General features: G+C 37.1%; 1 protein-coding gene across 9 annotated transcripts in view; it reads left to right on the top strand.

Annotated features, from left to right (window-relative positions):
• Positions 1–26,011, top strand: part of CNKSR2 (connector enhancer of kinase suppressor of Ras 2) — a 276,605-nt gene that overhangs the window by 46,214 nt on the left and 204,380 nt on the right. For all 9 annotated transcript variants that reach the window (XM_081565963.1, XM_081565962.1, XM_081565960.1 and 6 more), the window contains exons 2-3: positions 15,132–15,295; positions 24,574–24,776. In XM_081565963.1, the coding sequence (XP_081422089.1) occupies positions 15,132–15,295; positions 24,574–24,776 (367 nt within the window). The remainder of the gene's footprint in view (positions 1–15,131; positions 15,296–24,573; positions 24,777–26,011) is intronic.

The raw sequence follows: 26,011 nt of genomic DNA, 5'->3' as shown, positions 1-26,011 counted from the left end.
TCTGGAACTCTTCCTTTGGTTGGGTCTCTCTTTCCCTTTCTCCATTGCTTTTCGCTCATCTTCTTTCCTCAGCTATTTGTAAAGCCTCTAGGCAGCCACTTTGCCTTCTTGCAGTTTCTATTTCTTTGGGATGGTTTTGGTCACTGCCTCCTGTACAGTGTTACAAATTTCTGTCCATAGTTCTTCAGGCACTCTTTCTACCAGGTCTAATCCCTTGAATCCATGTGTCACCTTCACTGTAAGGGGTATGATTTAGACCATATGTGAATGGCCTAGTGGTTTTCCTTACTTTCCTTAATTAAAGTACATGCTAGGAGTCAGCCAATCAGATCTAAGTACAGGCTAGTAGCCAGCCAATCAGGGCAATGTACAGGCTAGGAGTCAGCCAATCAGGTCAACGTATAGGTTCAGAGTCAGCCAATCAGAGCATAGTATAGAGTAGATTTCAGCCAATCGTGGCAATATACAGGCTGTGAATCAGCCAATCAGAGCAAAGTACAGACTAGATGGCAGCGAATCCGGGCAAAGTACAGGCTTGGAATCAGCCAATCAGGGCAGAGTATAGCCTGTCTTTGTTGTTCAGTTGCTAGGTGGTGTCCTACTTTCCCAACCCCATGGACTGCATCAGGCCAGGCTTCCGTGTCCTTCATTATCTCCCAGAGTTTGCTCAAATTCATGTCCATTGAGTCTGTGATGATATCTAAGTAGCTCCTCTGTAACTATCTCTGTCGCTCCCTTTTCCTCTTGCCTTCAATCTTTGCTAGCATCAGGGCGTTTTCCAGTGAGTTGACTCTTCACATCAGGTGGAACTTAAGTTGATTTACTTTAGGATTGATTGGTTTGATCTCCTTGCTGTCCAAGATTCTCAAGAGTCTCCTCCAGCACCACGATTCAAAAGCATCAATTCTTTGGCCCTCAGCCTTCTTTATGGTCCAACTTTCACATTCGTACGTGACTACTGGAAAAAACATAGCTTTGACTAGACGGACCTTTGTCAGCAAAGTGATGTCTCTGCCTTTTATATGCTGTTTAAGTTTGCCATAGCTTTCCTTCCAAGGAGGAAGTGTTTTTTAATTTCATGACTGCAGTCACCATCCGCATTGATTTTGGAGCCCAAGAAAATAAAATCTGTCACTGCTTATACTTTTTCCCTGTCTGTTTGTCTTTAAGTGATGGGACCAGATGCCATGATCTTAGTTTTTCTTTGAGTTTTACGTCAGCTTTTTCATTCTCCTCTTTCATCCTCATCAAGAGGCTCTTTAGTTCCTCTTCACTTTCTGCCATTAGTGTGATATCACCTGCATTTCTGAGGTTGTTGATATTTCTTCTGGCAATCTTGATCCCAGCTTATGATTCATCCAACCCAGCGTTTTGCATGATGTACTCTGCATATAAGTTAAATAAATAGGGTGATAGTATACAGCCTTGTTGTACTCCTTAGCCTTGTTGTACTCCTTTCCCAATTTTGAACCAGTCATTTGTTCCACGTAAGGTTGTAACTGTTGTTTCTTCATGTGCATACCGTTTTCTTTGGAGACAGGTAGGGTAGTGGGGTATTCACATCTCTTGAAGAATTTTCCACCATTTGTTGTGATCTACACAGTCTAAGGCTTTAGCATAGTCCCTCCTCCAGTGGACCACGTTTTTTTGGAACTCTCTACTATGAACCATCTGTCTTGGGTGGCCTTGCATGGCTTGGCTCATATCTTCATTGATTTACACAAGCCCCTTCTCCAGGACAAGGCTGTGATCATGAAGGGGACTGAAAATTAAATTGAGTCTAATATTTTATAACCTGTTTTAGGAGTCATACCATATGTAAAATAGATAGCCAATGGGAATTTGCCCTATGAATCAGAGAACTCAAAGGTCTTATATCAACCTAGAGGGGTGGGATGGGGAGGGAAATGGGAGCGAGGTTCAAGAGGGAGCGGACATATGTATACCTATGGCTGATTCATGTTGATGTTTGACAAAAAACAACAGAATTCTGTAAAGCAATTACCCTGCAATTAAAAAAAAAGTAAATTTAACAAAATGTTTTAAAACACCAAAGATTTCTTTTTGGCTTGAACCTGTCAAATTTTTGACTGCTCCTGCTGCTGCTAAGTCTCTTCAGTCGTGTCCGACTCTGTGCGACCCCATAGATGGCAGCCCACCAGGCTCCGCCGTCCCTGGGATTCTCCAGGCAAGAACACTGGAGTGGGTTGCCATTTCCTTCTCCAATGCATGAAAGTGAAAAGTGAAAGGGAAGTCGCTCAGTCGTGTCCGACTCTTAGCAACCCCATGGACTACAGCTCACCAGGCTCCTCCGTCCATGGGATTTTCCAGGCAAGAGTGCTGGAGTGGGTTGCCATTGCCTTCTGCAAATTTTTGACTAGTTACTGTCTGTTATAGACATTTATCGTGGCAAAAAGTGTGTCAGTGTGTGTGTGTGTGTGTGTGTGTGTACCAGACAAGGAGTGTGCACACAGTGAATTTGGAATGCTGTATAAGATTTGTAATTAGGGAAGCATCATATGAGATGTATTGAGATTAGGTTTACTAGTGGATGGTACCCTTTGTTTAATGCTAGAGTTTTCTTTTGGGGAAGTTATTTCACTCAGAATTAATGATTTGCATAAGTTTGGATTAAAATGATCGGCTGTAACTTCTAAAGACAGTTTTTTACTTTCTATTACCATACTGTTTTGTTTTTTTTTTTTTTTTCAAATCACCATTTTAAAAGATGTTTCTACCTTTATCACATTTTTTCCCATTGATTTTTGATTTGTTGTTCAGGTATAAATAACATGGGATAGGTTATACTTCTAGGTTTTTTCCCCCTTACTTTTTGTTACCAGGAGGAGACTAAGTGGTGGTGTGGGGGAAGGTGTGGTGTAGATAGCGTGAAGGAATGAAATAGCCCAAGAAAAGAAATGTTTGGGAAAGCTGTATTCAACTCCCATGCCTGGAATAACTTGAGAAGTGAAGGTTCTGAGCAAGAAGATGAGTTACGGCCAAAGACGATCTTTTCTTGGCAAAAGGTAAACTGGTCAAAAGTCACTGTGCTACACATTGAAGCCAGCGGGAGGTTTTGCGAGCACAAATCTGAATGTAGCCTTCAGTAATGCTGGCCTTCTTTCAGTGCTTCATACTCTCCATCCTCTGTCCCACCTTTGGATCTTTGCTGTTTCCAGAATCTAATGCTCTTCCCTCCCCCTTTGCGTAACTGGCTCACACTCCTCTTGTCGTACTTCTCACAGAAAACCTACCCTTGAACTGTCGAATTTGGTCATATCCCCCTATTACAGGCTTTTGAAGCACCATTCAAAGATACCTTTCCTTCGATTTACATGTCAGAGTTGCTGGTGTGATTCTTTGTGTAATGGTCTTCTTTCCCATTAAACTGTAAGCTCCATGAAGGAAGGGACCATGTCTATTTCTGCCTACCTTTTATTCATATTCCCTAGAATAATACCTAGATCATAACTAGGCATTTGATAAATACTTGTTGAATGAATAAGTGAAAGTTGATATCAGGAAATGGAAAAGCACTTGGGAGGGATCCTGATACTGGGCCAGAAAGGGAGATATTCCTAGCTCAGCAAGCTAGTTGGTCAGAGGAAAATCATATACAGGTCTGTGCTAAGGAATAGTTATTGATTTAGGAATATGATTTAAATCTGAAGAAAATCAAGAATAATAAGGGAAGCCTAGGGCTGAGATAAAGCAAAATTAGATGACTCTCCAGAAGTAAAGTTGGATCAACAAGTTTTGCCCTCTACAATGGCATGGCCCATGTTGTCCCCACATCAATATTGGGCAAACACCACCTATCCACCTCCACCCCGCCTTCCTCCCCAGAGAAGGAGATCTCTCCCAGCACTCAAAGATGACTGATTAATCCTTTTTGCTACTATTCCTTCAACATTTATGTGGATGGTGTTTGGATACAAAATTGCTTTCCTCCCTTGGTATAGCTAATGTACAGTTCAGTTCAGTTCAGTCGCTCAGTCATGTCCGACTCTTTGCGACCCCATGAATCACAGCACACCAGCCCTCCCTACCCATCACCAACTCCCGGAGTCTACCCAAACCCATGTCCATCAAGTCGGTGATGCCATCCAGTCATCTCATCCTCTGTTATTCCCTTCCCCTCCTGCCCCCAATACTTCCCAGCATTAGGGTCTTTTCCAATGAGTCAGCTCTTCGCATGAGGTAGCCAAAGTATTGGAGTTTCAGCTTCAACATCAGTCCTTCCAATGAACACCCAGGACTGATCTCCTTTAGGATGGACTGGTTGGATCTCCTTGCAGTCCAAGGGACTCTCAAGAGTCTTCTCCAACACCACAGTTCAAAAGCATCAATTCTTCGGCACTCAGCTTTCTTCACAGTCCAACTCTCACATGCATACATGACCACTGGAAAAACCATAGCCTTGACTAGATGGATCTTTGTTGACAAAATGATGTCTCTGCTTTTTAATATGCTGTCTAGGTTGGTCATAACTTTCCTTCCAAGGAGTAAGCGTCTTTTAATTTCATGGCTGCAATCACCATCTGCAATGACTTTGAAGCCCCAAAAAATAAAGTCTGACACTGTTTCCACTGTTTCCTCATCTATTTCCCATGAAGTGATGGGACCAGATGCCATGATCTTAGTTTTCTGAATGTTGAGCTTTAAGCCAACTTTTTTACTCTCCTCTTTCACTTTCATCAAGAGGCTCTTTAGTTCTTCTACACTTTCTGCCATAAGAGTGGTGTCATCTGCATATCTGAGGTTATTGATATTTCTCCCGGCAATCTTGATTCCAGCTTGTGTTTCTTCCAGCCCAGCATTTCTCATGATGTACTCTGCATATGAGTTAAATAAGCAGGGTGACAATATACAGCCTTGACGTACTCCTTTGCCTATTTGGAACCAGTCTGTTGTCCCATGTCCAGTTCTAACTGTTGCTTCCTGACCTGCATACAGGTTACTCAAGAGACAGGTCAGATGGTCTGGTATTCCCATCTCTTTCAGAATTTTCCACAGTTTATTGTGATCCACCCAGTAATGTACAATTTTTTATAAAATTCAAAATCCACACATTGCTGAAACTTTTGGTGTGTCTTCACATTCAACAATATTGTTTAGACATTAAATGAAAATATTAAAAAATAAAGGATAGCTGTATTAAATCCTGTTGTGATTAGGCTAATTATTTTTTTATGATGTATTAGCTTGGTTGAGATATTTTGATGAGTTTTATGTAAGATTCCCTGAATTTAGTAAATCATTGCTTTTGATGGTTTCTTTGTGGTCAACAAAAAGAAGAGTTGTGTTTCTGTTAGAGAAACTTTATTACACAGGAACATAGCATTTGTAATCAAATGTAAGATATTAAATTACAGGCGTGGATTTCATAAACACATACACTTCCCCAAATGCTTAAGTCTATTTAAAATTTTCAAGTAGTAAATTTAGGCTAAGGTTAATACTTTGGCCACCTGATGGACAGAGCTGACTCATTTGAAGAGACCCTGATGCTGGGAAAGATTGAAGGCAAGAGAAGGGGACAACAGAGGATGAGATGGTTGGATGGCATCACCGACTCAATGGACATGAGTCTGAGTAAACTCCAGGAGTTGGTGATGGACAGGAAGGCCTGGCGTGCTGCAGTCATGGGGTCTCAACGAGTCGGACACGACTGAGTGACAGGACTGAACTGAACTGAATTTTTTAGTTAACTTGTACTTTTTAATATATACATAATGTAAAATTTACCATTTTTAATCATTAAAAATTTTTAAATTATAAAATACACATGACATCAAATTTACTCTTTTTGACATTTTAAAATGTACATTTCAATGATGTTATGTCCATTCACATTGTTAAGCTACCATCACTAATATCTATCCATAAAACAATTCATCTTGTAAAACTGAAACTCTCTACCTATTAAACACTAACTCCCTCTCTCAGCCCTTGGCAACCAGCATTCTACTTTATGTCTATGAATTCTAGGTATTCTAGGTACCTCATATAATTTCAGTCATATAGTATTTGTCCTTTTGTGAATGGTCTATTTCACTTTGTGCTCAGGGATCATTGATTTTATAGCATGTGTCAGCATTTCTTTCCTTTGTTTTAAGACTGAAAAATATTTTGTTGTTTGTTCATCTGTTGATGGACACTTGGGGTGTTTCCACCTTTTGTTTATTGTGAATAATGCTGCTATGAACATGGGTATACAGATTTTTTTAACTTTTTATATTGGAGTATAATTGATTAACAATGTTTTGTTAATTTCAGGTGTACAACAAAGTGCTTCATTTATACAAATATCTATTCTTTTTCAAATTATTTTCCCAGTTAGCGTGTTAAATAATAGTGAGCAGAGTTCCCTGTAATACACATTAGGTCTTTATTGGTTATCCATTTTAAATATAGCAGCATATACAAAAAATTAAACAAATGAACTTATTTGTGAAACAGAAACTGACTCATAGACTTGGAGAATGAATTTTGGTTACCAGGGGAAAGATAGGGGGAGAGATATTTCAAGAGTTTGTGATTGACGGATACCTTTTTGAGACCTTGCTTTCACTTCTTTTGGCTCCAGAAGTGAAATTACTAGATTGCATGGTAGTTCTTTTTTTTTTCCATTTTTTTGAGTAACTATTGTAGTCTTTTCCGTAGTGGTTGTACCATTTTATATTCCTATTAATGGTGTTTATCCACATCCTTGACAACACTTGTTGTTTTATATCTTGTTTATTTTGTTTTGTTGGGTCATTTCTATCCTAATGGATATGAGGTAGAATTTCATTATAATTTTTGTTTGTATTCCCTAGTGACTAGTGATGTTGAACATCTTTTAATGTGCTTATTGGGCATCTATATACAATCGTTCTTTGGAGAAATGTCTATTTAAGGCTTTTGCCATTTATTAATCAACTTTTTTCGTTGTTGTTGAGTTACAGGTGAGTTCTTTATTCTGGAGTTCTTTATCTATTCTGCCCTTTGCCACATTTCTCATTTGCAAATATTTTCTCCCATTCGATGAGGACCTTTTCACTCTTGTTTATAGTGTGCTTTAATGAACAAAATTGCTTAATTTTGATGAAGTCCAACTTACTTGTTTTTTTTTTTTCTTTTATTGCCTGTGACTTGTACTTTTTTAAGTCAAAATCTGTAAGTGTGCTTTTCAAGATTAGAAGTATGACAGTAGGAGTCTTTTATTTTCAGTTGTCATTGAATGAATATACAGTATGTATCCTCAAAACATTTTAAACACCTGTTGACAAACTTGATTTTCCAAAGATGATTCAACTCCAACTCACCCATTTAGTTTTATTATTATAAAAGTGAGACTATACTAGTTATTTTCTCCTTAGAATTAGAACCTCTGTTGAGAATTGTAACATCTTTAAAGCCAGTAAATATGAGTATTTTTTGTCTTAGTGATAATCAGTTACTATTTGGCATGCTGCTGCTGCTAAGTCGCTTCAGTCGTGTCTGACTCTGTGTGACCCCATAGATGGCAGCCCACCAGGCTCCACCGTCCCTAGGATTCTCCAGGCAAGAACACTGGAGTGGGTTGCCATTTCCTTCTCCAGAGCATGAAAGGGAAAAGTGAAAGTGAAGTCGCTCAGTCATGTCCGACTTTCATCGACCCCATGGACTGTAGCCTACCAGGCTCCTCCATCCATGGGATTTTCCAGGCAAGAGTACTGGAGTGGGGTGCCATTGCCTTCTCTGACTATTTGGCTTACAAGACAATAAAATTTTAGGAAAAAAAAATGTATTTCAACATTGCTGTAAGAGACTCCAATTAGAACCTATAGTTGTGTTTATTAAAGGGGTTTATTGAAGGCGGTATTCATTACATCACACAAGAATTTCTTCCAATGGGAAATCTTGGCTTCAGTATTTGAGACTTTTGAAGCGTGGTGCTGGAGAAGACTCTTGAGAGTCCCTTGAATTACAGGGAGATCAAACCAGTCAATCCTACATGATATCAACCCTGAATATTCATTGGAAGAACTGAAGCTGTAGCTGAAACTCCAATACTTTGGCCACTTGATGCAAAGAACCAACTCATTGGAAATGATCCTGTTGCTGGGAAAGATTAAAGGCAAAAGGAGAAAGGGACAGCAGAGGATGAGATGGTTGGATGGCATCACCGACTCAGTGGACGTGAGTCTGAGTAAACTCTGGGAGATAATGAAAGACAGGAAGCCTTACATGCTGCAGTCCACGGGGTCACAAAGAGTCACACACAACCTAGGAACTGAACAACAACAAATCAGGAATAGGTGAACTTCTCTTAGAAATCTGTTTGCTTTTCTAATGAGTATTTTTAACTGTGTACCTGATCCAGTTTTCTTCTTTATTATCTTCTAGGCAATTTACAAGCAGTGTTCTAGCTCCTCCCACACTTTAGCAAGTCTAATATTTTTCATTGTTATGAAGTTTGTGTATTACCACTATTTCTGGATCCCATTTAATGACTAATCATATTTTCTCTCAACCATATTTTTCTCATCTACTTTTTAATTTCTGTTCTCCTGCTGAGTTGTGTGTGCTTGTGTGCATATAAATGACATACTTAAACCCCTTTTGATGTAAAGTAAAATTTAAATGAAAGGATTTTAAAACAATGTTGTTAAAGTTTCAAATGGAAAATAGAAAAAATATTTTTGGTATAATGTCTTTCTAGTATGTTACAGACGATCACTTTGGGAAGAATTCTAATTCCTTCTAATTTAGCATAGGCTTTAAAGGTAGAGATTTCGTATCAGATAGACTTGGTTTTAGACTTGACTTTACTATTTATTAAGCTATAGGATCCAGGGCATGATCTCTAAATGTCCATTTTCTTATCTGTAAAATCAAGATAATTATATGTAATCCATAAGAGTGTCCTACAGATTAAATGAGAAAATGTTTGTGAAGTTCTTAAAACAGTACTTGGCACACAGCACAAAATAAATAAATAAATAAATTGAAGGTATTACTGTTAATCAGAATCATCTTTTCCACTTGGAAATAATGGAAAAGTATTGCCTGCTTAACATTTTCTAGAAGAAATTAGGACAAAGTAAATTAGAACAGACCTGGAAGAAAATTGACCTTCCTTTTTCTATTTTATCTGGTTTTCTTGGGAATCCGTGTGAAAAGAAATCATATACTATTTGTTGTAGAGAAACTGCTGGTTTGTAGAATGAGGGTGACTGAAAGATGGCATTGAAGAACATAAGGACAAGGAGTTCTCAAGTCAGCATGTATTGCATTGGTTTCAGTGATATCTAAAAACTTTGCAGTGTTTGTCCTTTTATTCATTTGAACACAGCATCATATCAAATGCCAAACAGGTCCCCTATTCTGTTCGATTTATCAGAGTATACTTACATGGAATTCATGACTTGGTAGTTTTAAATAATTTTTCCATGTATGTCTGGAAGAATATGATTTTATAGCCCCTGTCCTATGTTGTCCTTTGTTCATTTTATAACTGTATGTTTCTGTCTCCATTTATCTCTTTCTGCAAGCATACAGATTATTGTTGAGGTCTGTTTTTTAAACTTGAAATGATCTGATGTAGTCCAATCAAAACAGATTGGACTTCAGAATCCTTTGACACTAGGTTTTAATCCTTGCTTTGTCAGTCAGTTACTGTGTAAACGTGCAAATGGATAAATGGTGACATTATTCACCTTTAGATCCTTTCACCATATAGTCTTGTTGGTATAACAATAGCCCCTTTGTCCCCATGTGATACCTCCTTATCAACTCTCCATCCTCATCAATACCATACAATCTCCTAAAAGAATGTTCTATTCGCAAGGCCTCTAACTTCTCACCATTCAACTCCATGCTCTGTCTGACTTCTGGTTTTACTATTATGATATTCTGATTGAAGTCACCGATAGTCTCCTTGTTGTCAGATTAAGAGTAGGCTTTGAATTGTGGTCAACTGACTGGGAGTTTTCCTTTACTACAGTCCTGTACTGCTTGTCTTGAAATCTTTTTTTTTTTTTGGTTCATCTTCATGATACCACACATTTATCTTTTTTTTTTTTTTTTTATCCCTCCCTTGCTGTACTTCCTCATTTTGGCTCTAGCAAAGTAATGCTCAAAATTCTCCAAGTTAGGCTTCAACAGTACCTGAACTGAGAACTTCCAGATTTCAAGCTGGATTCAGAAAAGGCATAGGAACCAGAGATGAAATTGTTGGATCATAGAAAAAACAAGAGGATTTATAGAAAATCATCTACTTCTGCTTCATTGACTACACTACAACCTTTGACTGTGGATCACAACAAACTGTGGAAAATTCTTAAAGATATGGGAATACTAGACCACTTGACCTGCCTCCTGAGAAATCTGTATGCAGCTCAAGAAGCAACAGTTAGAGCCGGACATGGAACAACAGACTGATTCCAAACCGGGAAAGGAGTACCTGAATGCTGTATATTGTCACCCTGCTTACTTAACTTATATGCAGAGTACATCATGAGAAACCCTGGGCTGGATAAAGCACACAAAAGCTGGAATCAAGATTGCCAGGAGAAATATCAATAACCTCGGATATGCAGATAACACCACCCTTATGGCAGAAAGTGAAAAGGAATTAAAGAGCCTCTTGATAAAAGTGAAAGAGGAAAGTGAAAAAGCTGGCTTAAAACTCAACATTCAGAAAACTAAGATCATGGCATCAGATCCCATCACTTCATGGCACATAGACGTGGAAACAATAGAAACAGTGACAGACTTTATTTTCTTGGGCTCCAAAATCACTGCAGATGGTGACTGCAGTCATGAAATTAAAGGACACTTCCTTCTTGGAAGAAAAGCTAAAGCTATGACCAACCTAGACAGCATATTAAAAACAGAGACATTATTTTACTGACAAAGGTCTGCCTAGTCAAAGCACTGTTTTTTCCAGTTGATATGTATGGATATGAGAGTTGGACAATAAAGAAAACTGAGAGCCTAAGAATTGATGCTTTTGAACTGTGGTGTTGGAGAAGACTCTTGAGAGTCCCTTGGACTGCAAGGAGATTCAACCAGTCCATCCTAAAGGAAATCCTGCATATTCATTGGAAGGACTGATGCTGAAGCTGAAGCTCCAGTACTTTGGCAACCTGATGTGAAGAACTGACTCATTAGAAAACACCCTGATGCTGGGAAAGCTTGAAGGCAGAAGGATAAGGGAACAACAGATAATGAGATGGTTGAATGGCATCATTGACTAGATGGACATGAGTTTGAGCAAGCTCCCGGAGTTGGTAATGGATAGGGAAGCCTGATGTGCTGCAGTCCATGGGGTTGCAAAGAGTCAGACGCAACTGAACTGAACTAAAGACAACATTAAATTTTTAGAGAAAAAACTTGGGTTTGGGGAGAAAAGTAGAAATGGTGGTGGTCCCTATAGTGGAGCTTGGCCATCTAAGAAGTCTTCTAGAGACCACAGTTACTGAGTGCTTTTCTACTGCATCACTCTATACATCCTATATTATATCAGCTTCTTAGAATTCTGTTTGTAGTCTCTCAGCTCTGCCAATTTGCAGGGTGAAGGAGACTTTTCAAAGGTAATTAAATGCGTGAATGCACACTGCCCCCAAATTAGTAGTAGGTACTTAATAAATAGTTGCTGAAAGGAATGTTGGAAGCATTGTTCCCTGGTCTGGGTCTTTTATATCAGTCACTATGATAAAATGATATGAGATGGATAATTTTTTTCAGTAAAAATTTTAGTATTTTCCAAGTAATAAATTATATTCCAAAATTAATATTTTCCAAATATTATATGGCCTGTAGTTCATTTATAATATTTTTAATTTTTATTTTTTTTAATTTGCAGAATAAAATTTGCATTGGTGGCATTACAGTTGTGTAAGTTTTAATATGGGCATAGATTTGCATTACCATATCACAGTTGGGGCACAAAACAGTTTCATCACCTCCAAAGTCTCCCTCTAGCTGCTTTATAGTGATGGCCTCTTCATATACCCAATATCTGGCAACTACTGATATGTTTTCTGCTGCAATAGTTTCATCATTTTCACTATGTAATATAAATGGAATCTTGCAGTAAGCTCTTTCATATTGGTCATTTTCACTCAGCATAATACTCTTTGAGCTCCATTCAAGTTATTGTGTATGTCAGTTGTTCGTTTTTAATTGCTAAGTAGTATTCCATGACATGGATGTTCCACTGTTTGTTATTCTTGTTCACATTATTTCCCATTTGTTAAATCAGATATTGCCTAACTTTTGTTGCAATTTAGAATTATCTAGTGACTTGCCTCTTGAGAAACCTGTATGCAGGTCAGGAAACAACAGTTAGAACTGGACATGGAACAACAGACTGGTTCCAAATAGGAAAAGGAGTACATCAAGGCTGTATATTGTCACCCTGCGTATTTAACTCATATGCAGAGTACATCATGAGAAATGCTGGGCTAGAAGAAACACAAGCTGGAATCAAGATTACCGGGAGAAATATCAATAACTTCAGATATGCAGATGATACCACCCTTATGGCGGAAAGTGAAGAAGAACTAAAGAGCCTCTTGATGAAAGTAAAAGAGGAGAGTGAAAAAGTTGGCTTAAAGCTCAATATTCAGAAAACTAAGATTATGGCATCCGGTCCCATCACTTCATGGCAAATAGATGGGGAAACAGTGGCTGACTTTATTTTTCTGGGCTTCAAAATCACTGCAGATGGTGATTGCAGCAATGAAATTAAAAGATGCTTACTCCTTGGAAGGAAGGTTATGACCAACCTAGACAGCATATTAGAAAGCAGAGACATTACTTTGCCAACAAAGATCTGTCTAGTCAAGGCTATGGTTTTTCCAGTGGTCATGTGTGGATGTGAGAGTTGGAGTATAAAGAAAGCTGAGTGCTGAAGATTTGATGCTTTTGAACTGTGGTGTTGGAGAAGACTCTTGAGAGTCCCTTGGAATGCAAGGAGATCCAGCCAGTCCATCCTAAAGGAGATCAGTCCTGGGTGTTCATTGGAAGGACTGATGTTGAAGCTGAAACTCCCATACTTTGGCCACCTGATGCGAAGAAGTGAGTCGTTGGAAAAGACCCTGATGCTGGGAAAGATTGAGGGCAGGAGGAGAAGGGGACGACAGAGGATGAGATGGTTGGATGGCATCACCGCTCAATGGACATGGGTTTGGGTGGACTCCGGGAGTTGGTGATGGACAGGGAGGCCTGGCGTGGTGTGGTTCATGGGGTCACAGAGTCGGACACGACTGAGCGACTGAACTGAACTGAGTGGCATAAAGGGTTTTGAAGAAAACTTTTTCTTATTTTTTTGGTTGAATAAAATTAAATTTGAATAGAGGAAAAAGCAGAGCAAAGAGTAAATACACTTTTACTTACAAATTAAGAATGATCACCAGCTTATCTCTGAATTAAATCAAGAATTTAACATGGCTATATCATCTCACAACTATATGAGAAGTGTCAAAACAAAATTTAACCACATGAGTTCTAGAGCAAAATCTCGTGTGTCTAGATTTATTAGATACTCTAGGTATCTGTAAAGTACCCATATATCGATGTAGTTTGGTTAGTTTTCCAGCGATTAGAATACAGTACTTACTTTTTATACTGGGATAGGTGGTAGTGCCATTCACTGAGACGGTGATTACAGGAGACTCCTCTGGAGGGGAAAATGAGGAGTTGTGTTGTGGACGTGTTACAGTATATAGATATATAGGTTTGGCATTCATGAGGAAAATCTGAAATGGATGTTTAATATCTCAGATGGAAGTTGAAGACATGGATGTGGATGAGATTCTTCAGTTAGAATGTAATGAGTCAGAGGTAAGGCAAGTAGGAAGGGGTCTCTGGAGTGCAGAGCAACAATATTTTAGGACAGTTGGAGAAAGCATCCTGAAAGGAAACTGACAACAAATGGGCAGAGAACCATGAAAGAGCGATGTACACATACCAGCAGAGGGTGAAAGAAAGAGTAGATAGTATAGAAAGACTGCAGGTTAACTCAAGTTACTTTAAGAAAGTTTGAAATTTAGTGAAGACATGTGTGAACTGGTATACTAGACTACCATACCAGGAACCAGGCAGCTTTTGGGAGTATCTCTATTCTTTCAATGGCTACATAATTTCTGTTATGGAACTTTGCTTCCCTTTGCAGTTTTTCTAATCTTTTCTCTGCTTTCTCTACTTCTAATATCTGCTCCATCATAATTTCAGCTGAGTTGTAGCCCATTATGACCTTTCATTTCCCCCCTTGACATATAATCAAGACCTTTTAGATATTGAGAATTACCTCACTTTCTTGATATTTCTTACTTAAAAATCTTATTAGTCCAGTTCAACATTTGTATCAAGTCGTTTCATAGGTTATTGAAGCCACTCAATCTGTAGCCTGGCCAATCACTTATGAAGTGCCCTGAGTAATCTTGAAAACCATATCCATTGTGAATTTCTGCTTTTGGATCTATAAATTGCAAATGATGGTAGATTAAAGAGTGCATTATAGGTGAAGAAATAAAGGTGTAAGGGGTTTGGCTTTGAAGGGAATAACAGACTAGTGGGAAACACAGCATCAAGGAAATCAAGGAAAGAATTTTGTTTTATTTTGTTTTTAAGGTGACAAAGGTTTGAACATAGAAGTCAATAAAAAAGAAATGGTTTACTTCAACATTTAATTTTTTAATTGTTTAGATGGTGTTAAGGTGGCAGAGGAAGATTGAATAGCCTTGTATTGAAACAAGGATACCTCTCCTTCTGCAAAGGAGTTAAAGAAGAAAGGAGGGGGTGGAGATAAATTTGGAAGTAGGGGAATATGCCCATTAACACATTTTGTGAAAGAGGTCACAAAGAGAATGCTAAGAGAGGTAAAGATTTACAGTAATTGCTGAGGAAAATTCAAATAGGAACCTAACAGCTAAGGATAGGAGGAAGTGATTATTTTCCCACCCAGTGAAGCCCATATATAGGTTGAGAAAAGGTGGATGACTGAACTAGTTCAGAGCTGAAATGGACTCAATTTGTGACTTGGTAGGAGTTAATGCTTGCTTTATTACTTTTAAAAATTTGTTTGGTTCCACTGTTTTTTTTTGTTTGTTTGTTATTTGTTTTTCATTCTGGTCTTCAATATGTTTCTTCTGCAGGTCTTGATGACTGTTTGCAACAGTATATCAAGAATTTCGAGAGGGAGAAGATCAGTGGGGACCAGCTGCTGCGCATCACACATCAGGAACTAGAGGATCTGGGAGTCAGCCGCATCGGCCATCAGGAGCTGATTTTGGAAGCGGTTGACCTTCTGTGTGCACTGGTAAGGGCATCATAGAACTGGTGGGAAGGGAAACTTTGCTTTTTCTCCCTGTTTTCTTTCCTTTTAAAATTTTTTCCTAAAATTTTTTTTGTTTCTTCTTCTTTTTACAAAAATAATTTCAATGCAAGAAGAAAAAAAAAAATCCCTGATTATTTTTCTCCTTCATTGTATATGATGTGTTATGCCATGACAAATTACAAATTAAGGAGGCTTATTAACTCAATTTGTGGCATTTTATCTAGCTACTTGAAAAACTAAGAGCTCACCAAGGGAGTTTTCACAGCAGTACTTGGGATGTACAATTGCATACAATGATTTATAAAGTTCATTTCCTTCTAAAAGTTTGATTTAGTATCCCAAATGTTAAGTAATCCTATTTTAGAAAAAAATCATCCTTAAAATAATCAATTATTTTCGTGTTCTTTGCATATACATCAATGAATATTGAATATTGTATATTATATGTGTGCTTATGTATGCTATAAGAGCAGTGCCTAGTCAAGGCAAGCGAAATCAATATCAAAATAATCCTGTAGGATTTTGATAGTACATTAGATATTCTGAGAGGAATATAGATTTTTCCCTCTTGTGTTAGCTAAGATGACACTAGCATGATTGGGGCTAGAACTACAGTGAGAAAGAACATGAATCTTGTAATATAATAATATGGGACTAAAATTTGACTCAGTCAGTTAATGACATTTGTAGGCAAATTATTTCACCATTGCCTTAGTTCTTTTATTTAAAATAGAGATATTTTATTTAAACAAGAGATATTTTATTAAAAAAAAAAAAAAAAGAGCTTCCTTGGTGGCTCAGCCAGTAAAGAATCTACCTGCAATATGGGAGACCTGGGTTCTAACCCTGAGTTGGGAAGATCCCCTAGAGAAGGGAATAGCTACCCATTCCAGTATTCTTGCCTAGAGAATTCCATGGACAAAGGAGCCTGGTGGGCTACAGTCCATGGGGTTGCAAAGAGTCAGACACGACTGAGCAACTAACACTTTATGGGCTTCCCAGGTGGTGCTAGTGGTAAAGAACCTCCCTACCAATGCAGGAGATGTAAGAGACTCAGGTTTGATCCTTGAGTTGGGTAGATCCCCCGGAGGAGGGCATGGCAAACCACTCCAGTACTCTTGCCTGGAGAATCCCATGGACAGAGGAGCCTGGCAGGCTACATACAGTCCATGGGATCGCACAGAGTCAGACATGACTGAAGCAACTTAGCACAATATCAACTACCTCTTGGTGGTGGTGTGAAAATGAGACAGTGTTTGAATAGTTCCCAATTCACTGTCTGGCACCCAGTAGACATTCAATAAGTAGTCACTATTATTAAGATGATGATTAATAATAAATGTGTAGATAATTAAACATGATTCAGGCATCCATATACTCAGCACTGTATGTGTCGAATGTAAGATCTAGTTCCTGCCATCTTGAAAAGTCTAGTGGAGGGAGAGTGACATACAAATAAGCATAATATAATAAAATTACTAAAATAAAAGCATGAGCTAAGTATTAGGGGATACAAAAATTTTGACTAAGATAAATGGGTTCATGTTGCAAAAGATGTCATCTTTAACAGCCTACTGGAATATGAGCTTGTGTTTAAGAGGTGGAGAAACAGAGGGAAGTAATTTCCAGGTAGATAAAACAGCACATACACAGGCACACAGAATAAAGAGCATGCCTGGTATGTATGAAAAATGGTAAGCTATTTTCCCACCAAAAATAAGCAAAAAACAATGGCATAACATTAGACTTTAAAAGATAGATCAGACTGTAGAGTACCTTAATATCCTGGTAAGGGATTTGTAGTTCTTAGTCTGGGTACTAGAGAACCATGCAAGAATGATCAAATACTTGCTTTAAAAAGGTAACTGATGGCAGTGAAAAGGGTGGACTGGACTGGACTGAAGATGGGGGAACAATTAGGAAATGTTTAAAATAATCCACTTAGGCTATGAGTACGGCTTGAACTACGGATGTGCAACAGGAATAGAGTATACTGGTAAATAGGAGGAGTGAGTGACATAAAAAAAGCTGAGAAAGATTCCATCCTTTTAGCTGCAGAGATAGAGTAGAAAATTTTGCAATAATCAAGATAGGCAATAACAGCAAAAATAGATTTAGGTGGGAATATAAATTGAGTTTTATATTTGTTGAATTTGAGGCATCTCTGGTTTATCCAGAAAGAGAGACTCCATCAGACAATTGAATTTATGAATTTGGAGCTGAGAAGTGACTGAAGACAGAGATTTGGGAGTCTCAAGGATATAGGGATTGAATCCATAGAGAGAGAGAGAGATCACTCAGGGACGGTTTAAGACTTCAAAACCTTGACACTCCAGCTGGGAGGAAAGGAGGGGAGGGCAGGGGAGGCTGCAGAGGAGTGGTTAGAGAAGCATGAAGACAACTATGAAAGAGTGATCACAAAAGCAATGGGAACTATTATTTGCATTAAGGAACATTAATAATGTCATCAAATTTCACAAAAAGCCAATAGAATAAGCAAAGAAAAAAGAACTGACTGAAAATATTTTTCAAAGAATCTAAAACCAGATTGGTTGAATAGTACCTCCCACTTACACATTTCAGTCTTAACATTAATTGTCCTTTCGTCAGAGACATTCCCTGATCACTCACTCCCTCACCCTGGCTGGGTCTAAAATCATCCCCTCACTGTTCTTCTCTTTCTTAATCCTCATCTCATTTTGTAATTACATATTTATATATATATATATATTTTTTAGTTTAGTATCTGTTTCTTCTGCTAGACTATAAGCTATGTGGGAAAAGTGACATTGCTTATTGAACACCTAATATGTAGCACAAATGCCTGGCAATAGTAAATGCTGAATAAATATTTTTTTGAAAGTGGCGATGAAAGAGACTTGACATATTTTTCACATGATAACTTAGAGATCTTCTTGTTTCCTTATTCCTGAGATAAGAAAATTAATTCAGACCAGAACACACACTTGCACTCTCCCTTATCTGAATCTGATCGCAGAAATCATGCCTGAAATAAAAGCTAGTACTCAGGGTAAAGTAAGATTCCACAATGTTTTTGCATATTGGTTTCCATATCTGAGTCAGAATGGTCATAAAGGTATCATCTAAATGACTCAGAGACGGGAATCTGACCTAGCAGTCCCCTATCTATAACAGTAAAGTTGAGCATGTTAGAGCTTGAAATCTAGAGTGAATGTGTTATAAGCAGGTCTTCTCATAAATGAACCACTCACATGCTGAGCTCCACTCTGCCACTTTGAATAAGAGAATGAGATTGGTAATTATGGTACTACCTACAGATTGTCTAGACCTGTAGACTTTGGAGTTTGGCCCATGATAAACTCTGCTGACCTTGACTTACTTAAAATGATGGTATCAGAGATATAAACCACTGCCATGCAGTTCTGGGTTTGAGCACTCTAGTGTTGCATCATTTTCTTGGGGAAAAAAATGAAAACATTAAATTCATTCTTTCTATGTTTCTTCCTCAAAGAGGTCAAATGTTAAACTTCATTTTCACTACTTCCTAATGGCTATACATCAGCAGCTTAAAAGTGGACATAGCTTACACTTTATGCAGTAGATGTTTTCCAGTAAATATAAAGCAAATATTTGAGCAATGAACCCTGATTTATTTTTCATGCCATTATAAAATCAGAAGGTGAGAGCCCTCCCCAGCAAGCTGAGTTGATTGCAACAGCAGTTGTGCTGTTGGGAATGGGAAACTATGTTTTGTCTCTTCAAATCTATAATGTCTCTACTGACTCTTCTACTTTTTCCTACATCTATTGTATTTATTTCTTCTTTTAACAATTATATATTCATGCTCATACAGTGCTACCACAAGGAATACAAAGATGAAAAAAGCATAGTCTGTGCTCTTAAAATGTTTATAGTCCAGTAAAGAGAACAAGAGTAGTTAAAAGATAATATAGATTAAAAAAAAAAAAATCCCAGGGGAAAGCAGAAGGAGATGATAAACACTACTGAAGGATCCAGGAAATGTAAGTGGGATCTGCATTGGGACTTGGAGGATAAGTAGGTGTTTGCCAGATAAAAAAGTTGGAAAAAAGTTATCTAGGCAGAAAAATATGTGTAAAGACAGAATTGTGAAAGAGTTTGGGGTGTTCAGAGAAAAGGAAGAATTTAGATTTAGCTGCTGAAGAGTGGGAAGTGATGGGAAGAATGGCACCTTGCTCTTTGTATCACATTATAAATCTTTGCTTTGACTTTTAGGTCCTAAGTGTGCTTTCTGCCTAGTGCTTAACACATAGAGGATATTAAATGAATGCTGTCTTACTGAATGAAGTTCTCTGCCTTTCTCCAGAGAACTGTATACTTTTTTTCTCTTGGCAATACAGCCTCTGACTCTGAAATATAAGGAAGACACAGAGAAGTTACCAAATTTCATTGTTTCATTTAAGCAATGGAATATTTTTCTGCCTTGTCTTAAAATTAGTCCTGATGGGAAATAAATGTCATGGAAGCTAATGAAAATCAAAAGTATATTCAGTAACTTGTTCATTTATGCAACATAGATTTATTAAGCTCCATCTATATAGTGTTTGTACAATGTTATCTTAGAAAGAAATAAGCTTTTCATGATTTGGAGTTATATTAACTCTTTCAAGCTGTTATGCTATCATTTGGTATGCTTCAATAGAGAGCACCTTGTATTAACTAAAATAATAAAGCGTAAATAATATATATATAGTTTAATGTATAGTCCTCAATTTATGTTCTGACAATACAACTTTTATTGAGAAGTACAAGTGAATCATTTATGACAGGATAAGAACAGTTTTCATTTCATTCTTCATGTACTTTTCATGTAATAGGTATGTTGCATGAAAAATTTGATGTCACTTGCTAGGATTTGTTTCTTTGCAGCATAATTGCTTGGTTCATTCATCTCAAAAGAATTTATTTCTGAAAATATTTGTTAAAGCAATCCTTTTAGGACTAATTTGTATTTATAAAGTATTATAAAACCTAAACACGTGTTATATGATGCATTCAGATTAAGAGCTCTGAAGAAAATAGCATTGACATTGTAAAATGCATTGTACTAATATTTTCAGTTAAGTGTGTAGTGAGAATTTGCCACTAGTGAGGGTATAGCCAACTTGACTTTCTAAAATGCTGTTTCTTTCTTTCATGTGCTTTTCCATGAATATAGTTGAGAGAACAGTAGAAACTTAGCTCCAGTTCCTTAAGACTAGACTGGCTATGTTGAATCCTTGTGGAGTCACACCTGATTCCTGGCATGAATGTTGTTGGCCACATAGGTAACATAGGATAAAGAAAATAGCAAAGTACATTTCATGCCCAAGCTTTTGTTTAATTGATTTAGTCCTTTCTATACCAATAGTAATGCCTAGTTGTCCCATGCGTATCCAGTAAAAGCAAGCCTGCAGTGAATAAACCTGCATTTTTAAAAAGTCAGGACAGTAATTCTCACCTGCATACCTTTGGCCAAAACAAAGAGGCAGTTCATTTACTTGTTGCTTCTTTACATGGTAGGCTGGGGAGTGTGATTTACTGGTGACTTAGTGAGTCAGAACAAACCATCCATTTTCATGAAGGAAAAGGCAAAATGGTATCTGTATTGTCAGTAATTGATTTTGAGCTACTTAGGATTGAGTTCTGTGATGATAAAAATCAACTTGCAGGATCAACTAACCCACCTCTTTTGTTAAAATAGTATCACATAGGCACTGTTATATACGGATAAGCTGCTAAACTATTTTTATAGTCCTTTAAAATTTCTTAAATGCTTTTGAATTATTGGTTTAACTAGTAATAGTTCAACTAGTTATATTTGTTAACTAGAATAAGTTTTAAGAATTTCCTTCTCCATCTTCTACTATGCATCTTTTGTCTATCCTCGCTACTGGGTTACTCTGTCGCCCACGTTTTTCACTTGAATTTCCTTCATATAGGGTATTTCTTTAGTAGGCTTCCAAGTTAGAAGACCTCTGTATCTTACCAGATTTTGTCCAGAAGATTTTTCAATTATCTTAATTCTTGAGGTGTATTTTTTTTTAATGTAATACTATCTTAAAGTTTGAAAGCTTCAAAATATTTTTACTTTGCCTACAGATTTTTATTTATGAGAGAATCTGTATTCTTTTAAAATCATTTATACCTTTTCTAATAAAATATTTGAGATAATTATATATAAGGAGAAGAACTGAAGAGCCTCTTGATGAAAGTGAAAGAGGAGAGTGAAAAAGTTGGCTTAAAGCTCAACATTCAGAAAACTAAGATTATGGCATCTGGTCCCATCACTTCATGGGAAATAGATGGGGAAACAGTGGAAACAGTGTCAGGCTTTATTTTTGGGGGCTCCAAAATCACTGCTGATGGTGATTGCAGCCATGAAATTAAAAGATGCTTACTCCTTAGAAGGAAGGTTATGACCAACCTAGATAGCATATTGAAAAGCAGAGACATTACTTTGCCAACAAAGGTCCGTCTAGTCAAGGCTATGGTTTTTCCAGTGGTCATATATGGATGTGAGAGTTGGACGGTGAAGAAAGCTGAGTGCCGAAGAATTGATGCTTTTGAACTGTGGTGTTGGAGAAGACTCTTGAGAGTCCCTTGGACTGCAAGGAGATCCAACCAGTCCATCCTAAAGGAGATCAGTCCTGGGTGTTCATTGGAAGGACTGATGTTGAAGCTGAAACTCCAATACTTTGGCCACCTCATGTGAAGAGTTGACTCATTGGAAAAGACCCTAATGCTGAGTGGGATTGGGGGCAGGAGAAGGGGACGACAGAGGATGAGATGGCTGGATGGCATCACCGACTCGATGGACATGGGTTTGGGTAGGCTCCAGGAGCTGGTGATGGACAGGGAGGCCTGGCGTGCTGCGATTCATGGGGTCGCAAAGAGTCAGACACGACTGAGTGACCGAACTGAATTTAAATGGATCTTTTGTGGGCACTAATGGCTATAGAGTTCAAGTTATGTTACCAGATTGATTAGGATCCTCATTAATAAACTACTTAAATTTGAGCTTCTCTGAGCAAATGCAAATATTTTCTCATTAAAATGATTAATATACAGAAATGAAAAAAGCAGACACTGTTGTACTTCAAGGAAAATGCTTTAACACAGAGAAAAACTTCTGAAAATACTTTCAGGTACTTCAGAAGTTTCATTTTAAGTTTAGTCGATATAATTTTTTATCTAGTCTTTAGACTATCTCTTCTAAGAGGATTTTCTTCATAACATATGGACTTGCTGGATAAAATCTCCAAAATGTCTCACAAATAATTCATGCTCAGAAGGAATAGAATTTGAATAGAATGTTGTTTTATTTGTGTAAGCCAAACCTTTTAACTTGACAGACTATTGTAGTTCAAATTTAGCAGTGAATATATAATATACTGTGTGTGTGTGTGTGTGTTTAATCTATGGCTCTAAAACTGTTCTTTTAGTAAAATTGTAAATTTTCAGCAAAGAACAGTCAGATTTTTATCATTATTAAATCTTTAGTGGTAACATACATAAGTAGGTATTAATGTTTATGCGTCCAAATCCTCTCCTCTACTCCCTCCTTTTTTATTTCTTTCCTTAAATAACCATAGGAAAAAAAATAAACCTAAATTTCATATAAACGTAGGTACGCAATAATTGTTGACTTGATAATAGAGCTAAATCTGTTGTTACATTTGCTTCCCTTTTTCATTTTCCCTATTACTTTCTTCCATTTTGCTTCATTTGTTTCTCCTACCCTGCTTGAACAGAAACAGATTAATGGTGCAAAGGAGTGGGTGTAGAGGTATTCTCTCATAGGTGGCCTGGTAACTTATAGTCCCATTCTGATTTCTGTCTGCTCTAAGCTCTGAGCTCTTTAAAGCAGATCAAAACGTCTCCCTCACTTTACTTAACTGTAAAAGGAAAGACTAAATCAAAGTTAGAATTTATTTGGGCCTCAGAGACTATCTAACATTCTTCGACTTTTATGATTTTCTATAAGTTAATAATACTTTTAATTTTACACGTGAAAATAATGTACATGTTGCCAAGTAGTTTGATCAAGGTCATCCTCTGATCAGGTTAACCCATCTTTCTTAGAAGTGTTTTACAACTCAGAATTACCTGTTTTAAAATTTAGTTGTAACTTGGGAAATCTTTAGCTGAAGTTTATCTGAGAGGATCCTACAATATGTCCCTATTGAATGTGGTTAAAAGAATTATTTGTATTTATTCATAGAAATCCTTCTTGGAATAATTAATTTATAGATGAAACATTTAGGGTGAGATACTATGTATTACTGTGGGCTCCCCAGGTGGCGCTAGTGGTAAAGAACCCAGCTGACAATGCAGGAGACATAAGAGATGCTGGTTTGATCCCTGGGTTGGAAAGATTCCCTGGAAGAGGGCATGGCAACTCACTCCAATATTCTTGCCTGGAGGATTCCATGGACAGAGGAGCTTGGCAGGCTATAGTCCATAGGGTCACAAAGAGTCGGACACAACTAAAGTGACTTAGCACGCATGCACTGTATATTACTAGAAATTGAAAATTGAGACCAAGGAAAAGAAGAACAATTATACTTACAAAAAAGTGATTATGATTTCTTTAGATGTGATTCATACTTGACTGAGCTAATGCAACCATGACAGAATTAAAAGTTTAGTTTTAAAATTTGTCTTATAAAAAGGAGAAAGTGTATTGGTTCCCCTGAGGGTGCAGAGATTTACTATGTATACCATATCATAAAAGAAACTTCTTATGTGAGTCATTATGAAGAGGACACAGAAGGAAAGTTATATTATATATGATGTATTTTATTGTTGGGTTGTACTTACTTTGCTCATTTTGGGAAAACAGAATTTTTCCTAGTGCCTACTCTCATGACTATACATATGCTAATAGAATAGATAATCAAAAATAATTGTTGATAATAATTAATTTCACAAGTAAATGAACTTAGGTTTGCTTAAAAAGGAAACTGCTTGTGAGTCCTTATAATCTTTCTGTCTTGGGTGGCTTAGTTCCAAGATACAATGCCCTCATCTCTCCATGTTCATGTTAGTACTTACACATTTTATTGTAATTTGTTTATCTGATATTTCCCCAAATCCTCATTTGACTATGAATTCTGCTAGGCCAGGAATCCTATCTTATTCATGTTTAACTCAATACTTGTTCCATTGCCTGTACATATAGTAAAGTACTCAGTAAATATTGACTGAATAAAATATTGATTTTAAGTATATTTGTTTTCTCTCTTTTTACAATTCAGAATTATGGCTTGGAAACAGAAAATCTAAAAACTCTTTCTCACAAGTTGAATGCATCTGCCAAAAATCTACAGAACTTTATAACAGGGAGGAGAAGGAGTGGCCATTATGATGGGAGAACCAGTCGAAAATTGCCAAATGACTTTCTGACTTCAGTTGTGGATCTGATTGGAGCAGCCAAGAGTCTGCTTGCTTGGTTGGACAGGTAAAATCTTTTACATGTTTCATAAGTTATCCTCTTCAGACATCAGTTTGAATATAACATTATTTCACTTTTTTCTTGTGAAAAAATTGTTGATTGATAAATTGATAAGTAGGGGAATATTAAGTAAAAAATATCTAATTATGATTTACCACAATATAGGCATTGTGATACTAATTATTTGCAAAATTGTATATTCAACTGAGTAGCTAATCAGTCATTAGTTCCTGACAGTTTTAAAATATATTTGCTGCTTTATAAGCAAAATCATTTTTGGCTGTCAAAACAAGATTTGTAATACTGCCTTGCTTTGTCTCCTGATTTTCTATGTGCTTTTCATTCTTTGGTCATATTTAAAGAAGCAAACATCAGGATTCTATTTATTGTTTTAAACGGATAATTAGACACTGACATTTTCATAGCATGCATTGTATGTCTCATTACGTTGGCTTTATTCATTCTATATTATTTTTCACATTGCGCAGTCAATTTTGGATATTACAGACACAATTTTGGTCCTTTTTTGCTAGTTTAGTTAATTTCATTTGTTTTGAACACATAAAATAACAAACAAGTTTTCATAATATAAAATGAAAAAGATAAGGTTAAAATTGTATATGTGGTTAAACATTTTAATGGTGAAACATTACAAGTATTAAAACTAAAGTTTTCATTTTTGAAAATTTTTTGTGAGGAACATGAGAATGTTAGTTGCTCAGTTGTGTCAAACTCTTAGTGACCTCATGGACTATAGTTCACCAGGACGTGTGCTATGTTAATAATGGTTAAATAATCAAAAAAATATTTTGTCTGAGAAACTCTGATATATAGAAGTTTACTAGAATTTTTTCTTGAATAAATGTCAGTAGGATTTCCATACATGTACAGATATATATCAGCTTCCCTGGTGGCTCAGTCGTAAAGAATCCACCTGCCAATGCAGGAGACACAAGAGACGTGGGTTTGATCCTGGGTTTGGGAAGATCCCCTAAAGAAGGAAATGGTAACCCACTCCAGTGTTCTTGCCTGGAAAATTTCATGGACAGATGAGCCCAGTTAGCTACAGTCCATGGGGTCACAGAGAGTCAGACATGACTTAGTGACTGACCACGCATGCACATATATATCTACATATATACACAGTGACCCTTGAATAACATGGGTTTGGAGTACATGGGTCTACTTATATATAGTTGTTTGTTTGTTTGTTTTCAATCAATATGCATTACATTACTACA

The sequence above is a fragment of the Giraffa tippelskirchi genome, chromosome X (assembly GCF_054371585.1).
Source record: "Giraffa tippelskirchi isolate mGirTip1 chromosome X, T2T-mGirTip1v1.2.pri, whole genome shotgun sequence".
NCBI classification, from domain to species: Eukaryota; Metazoa; Chordata; class Mammalia; order Artiodactyla; family Giraffidae; genus Giraffa; species Giraffa tippelskirchi.
The sequence above is the reverse complement of the archived record's forward strand: the minus strand, read 5'-3'. Positions and strand labels throughout refer to the sequence as shown.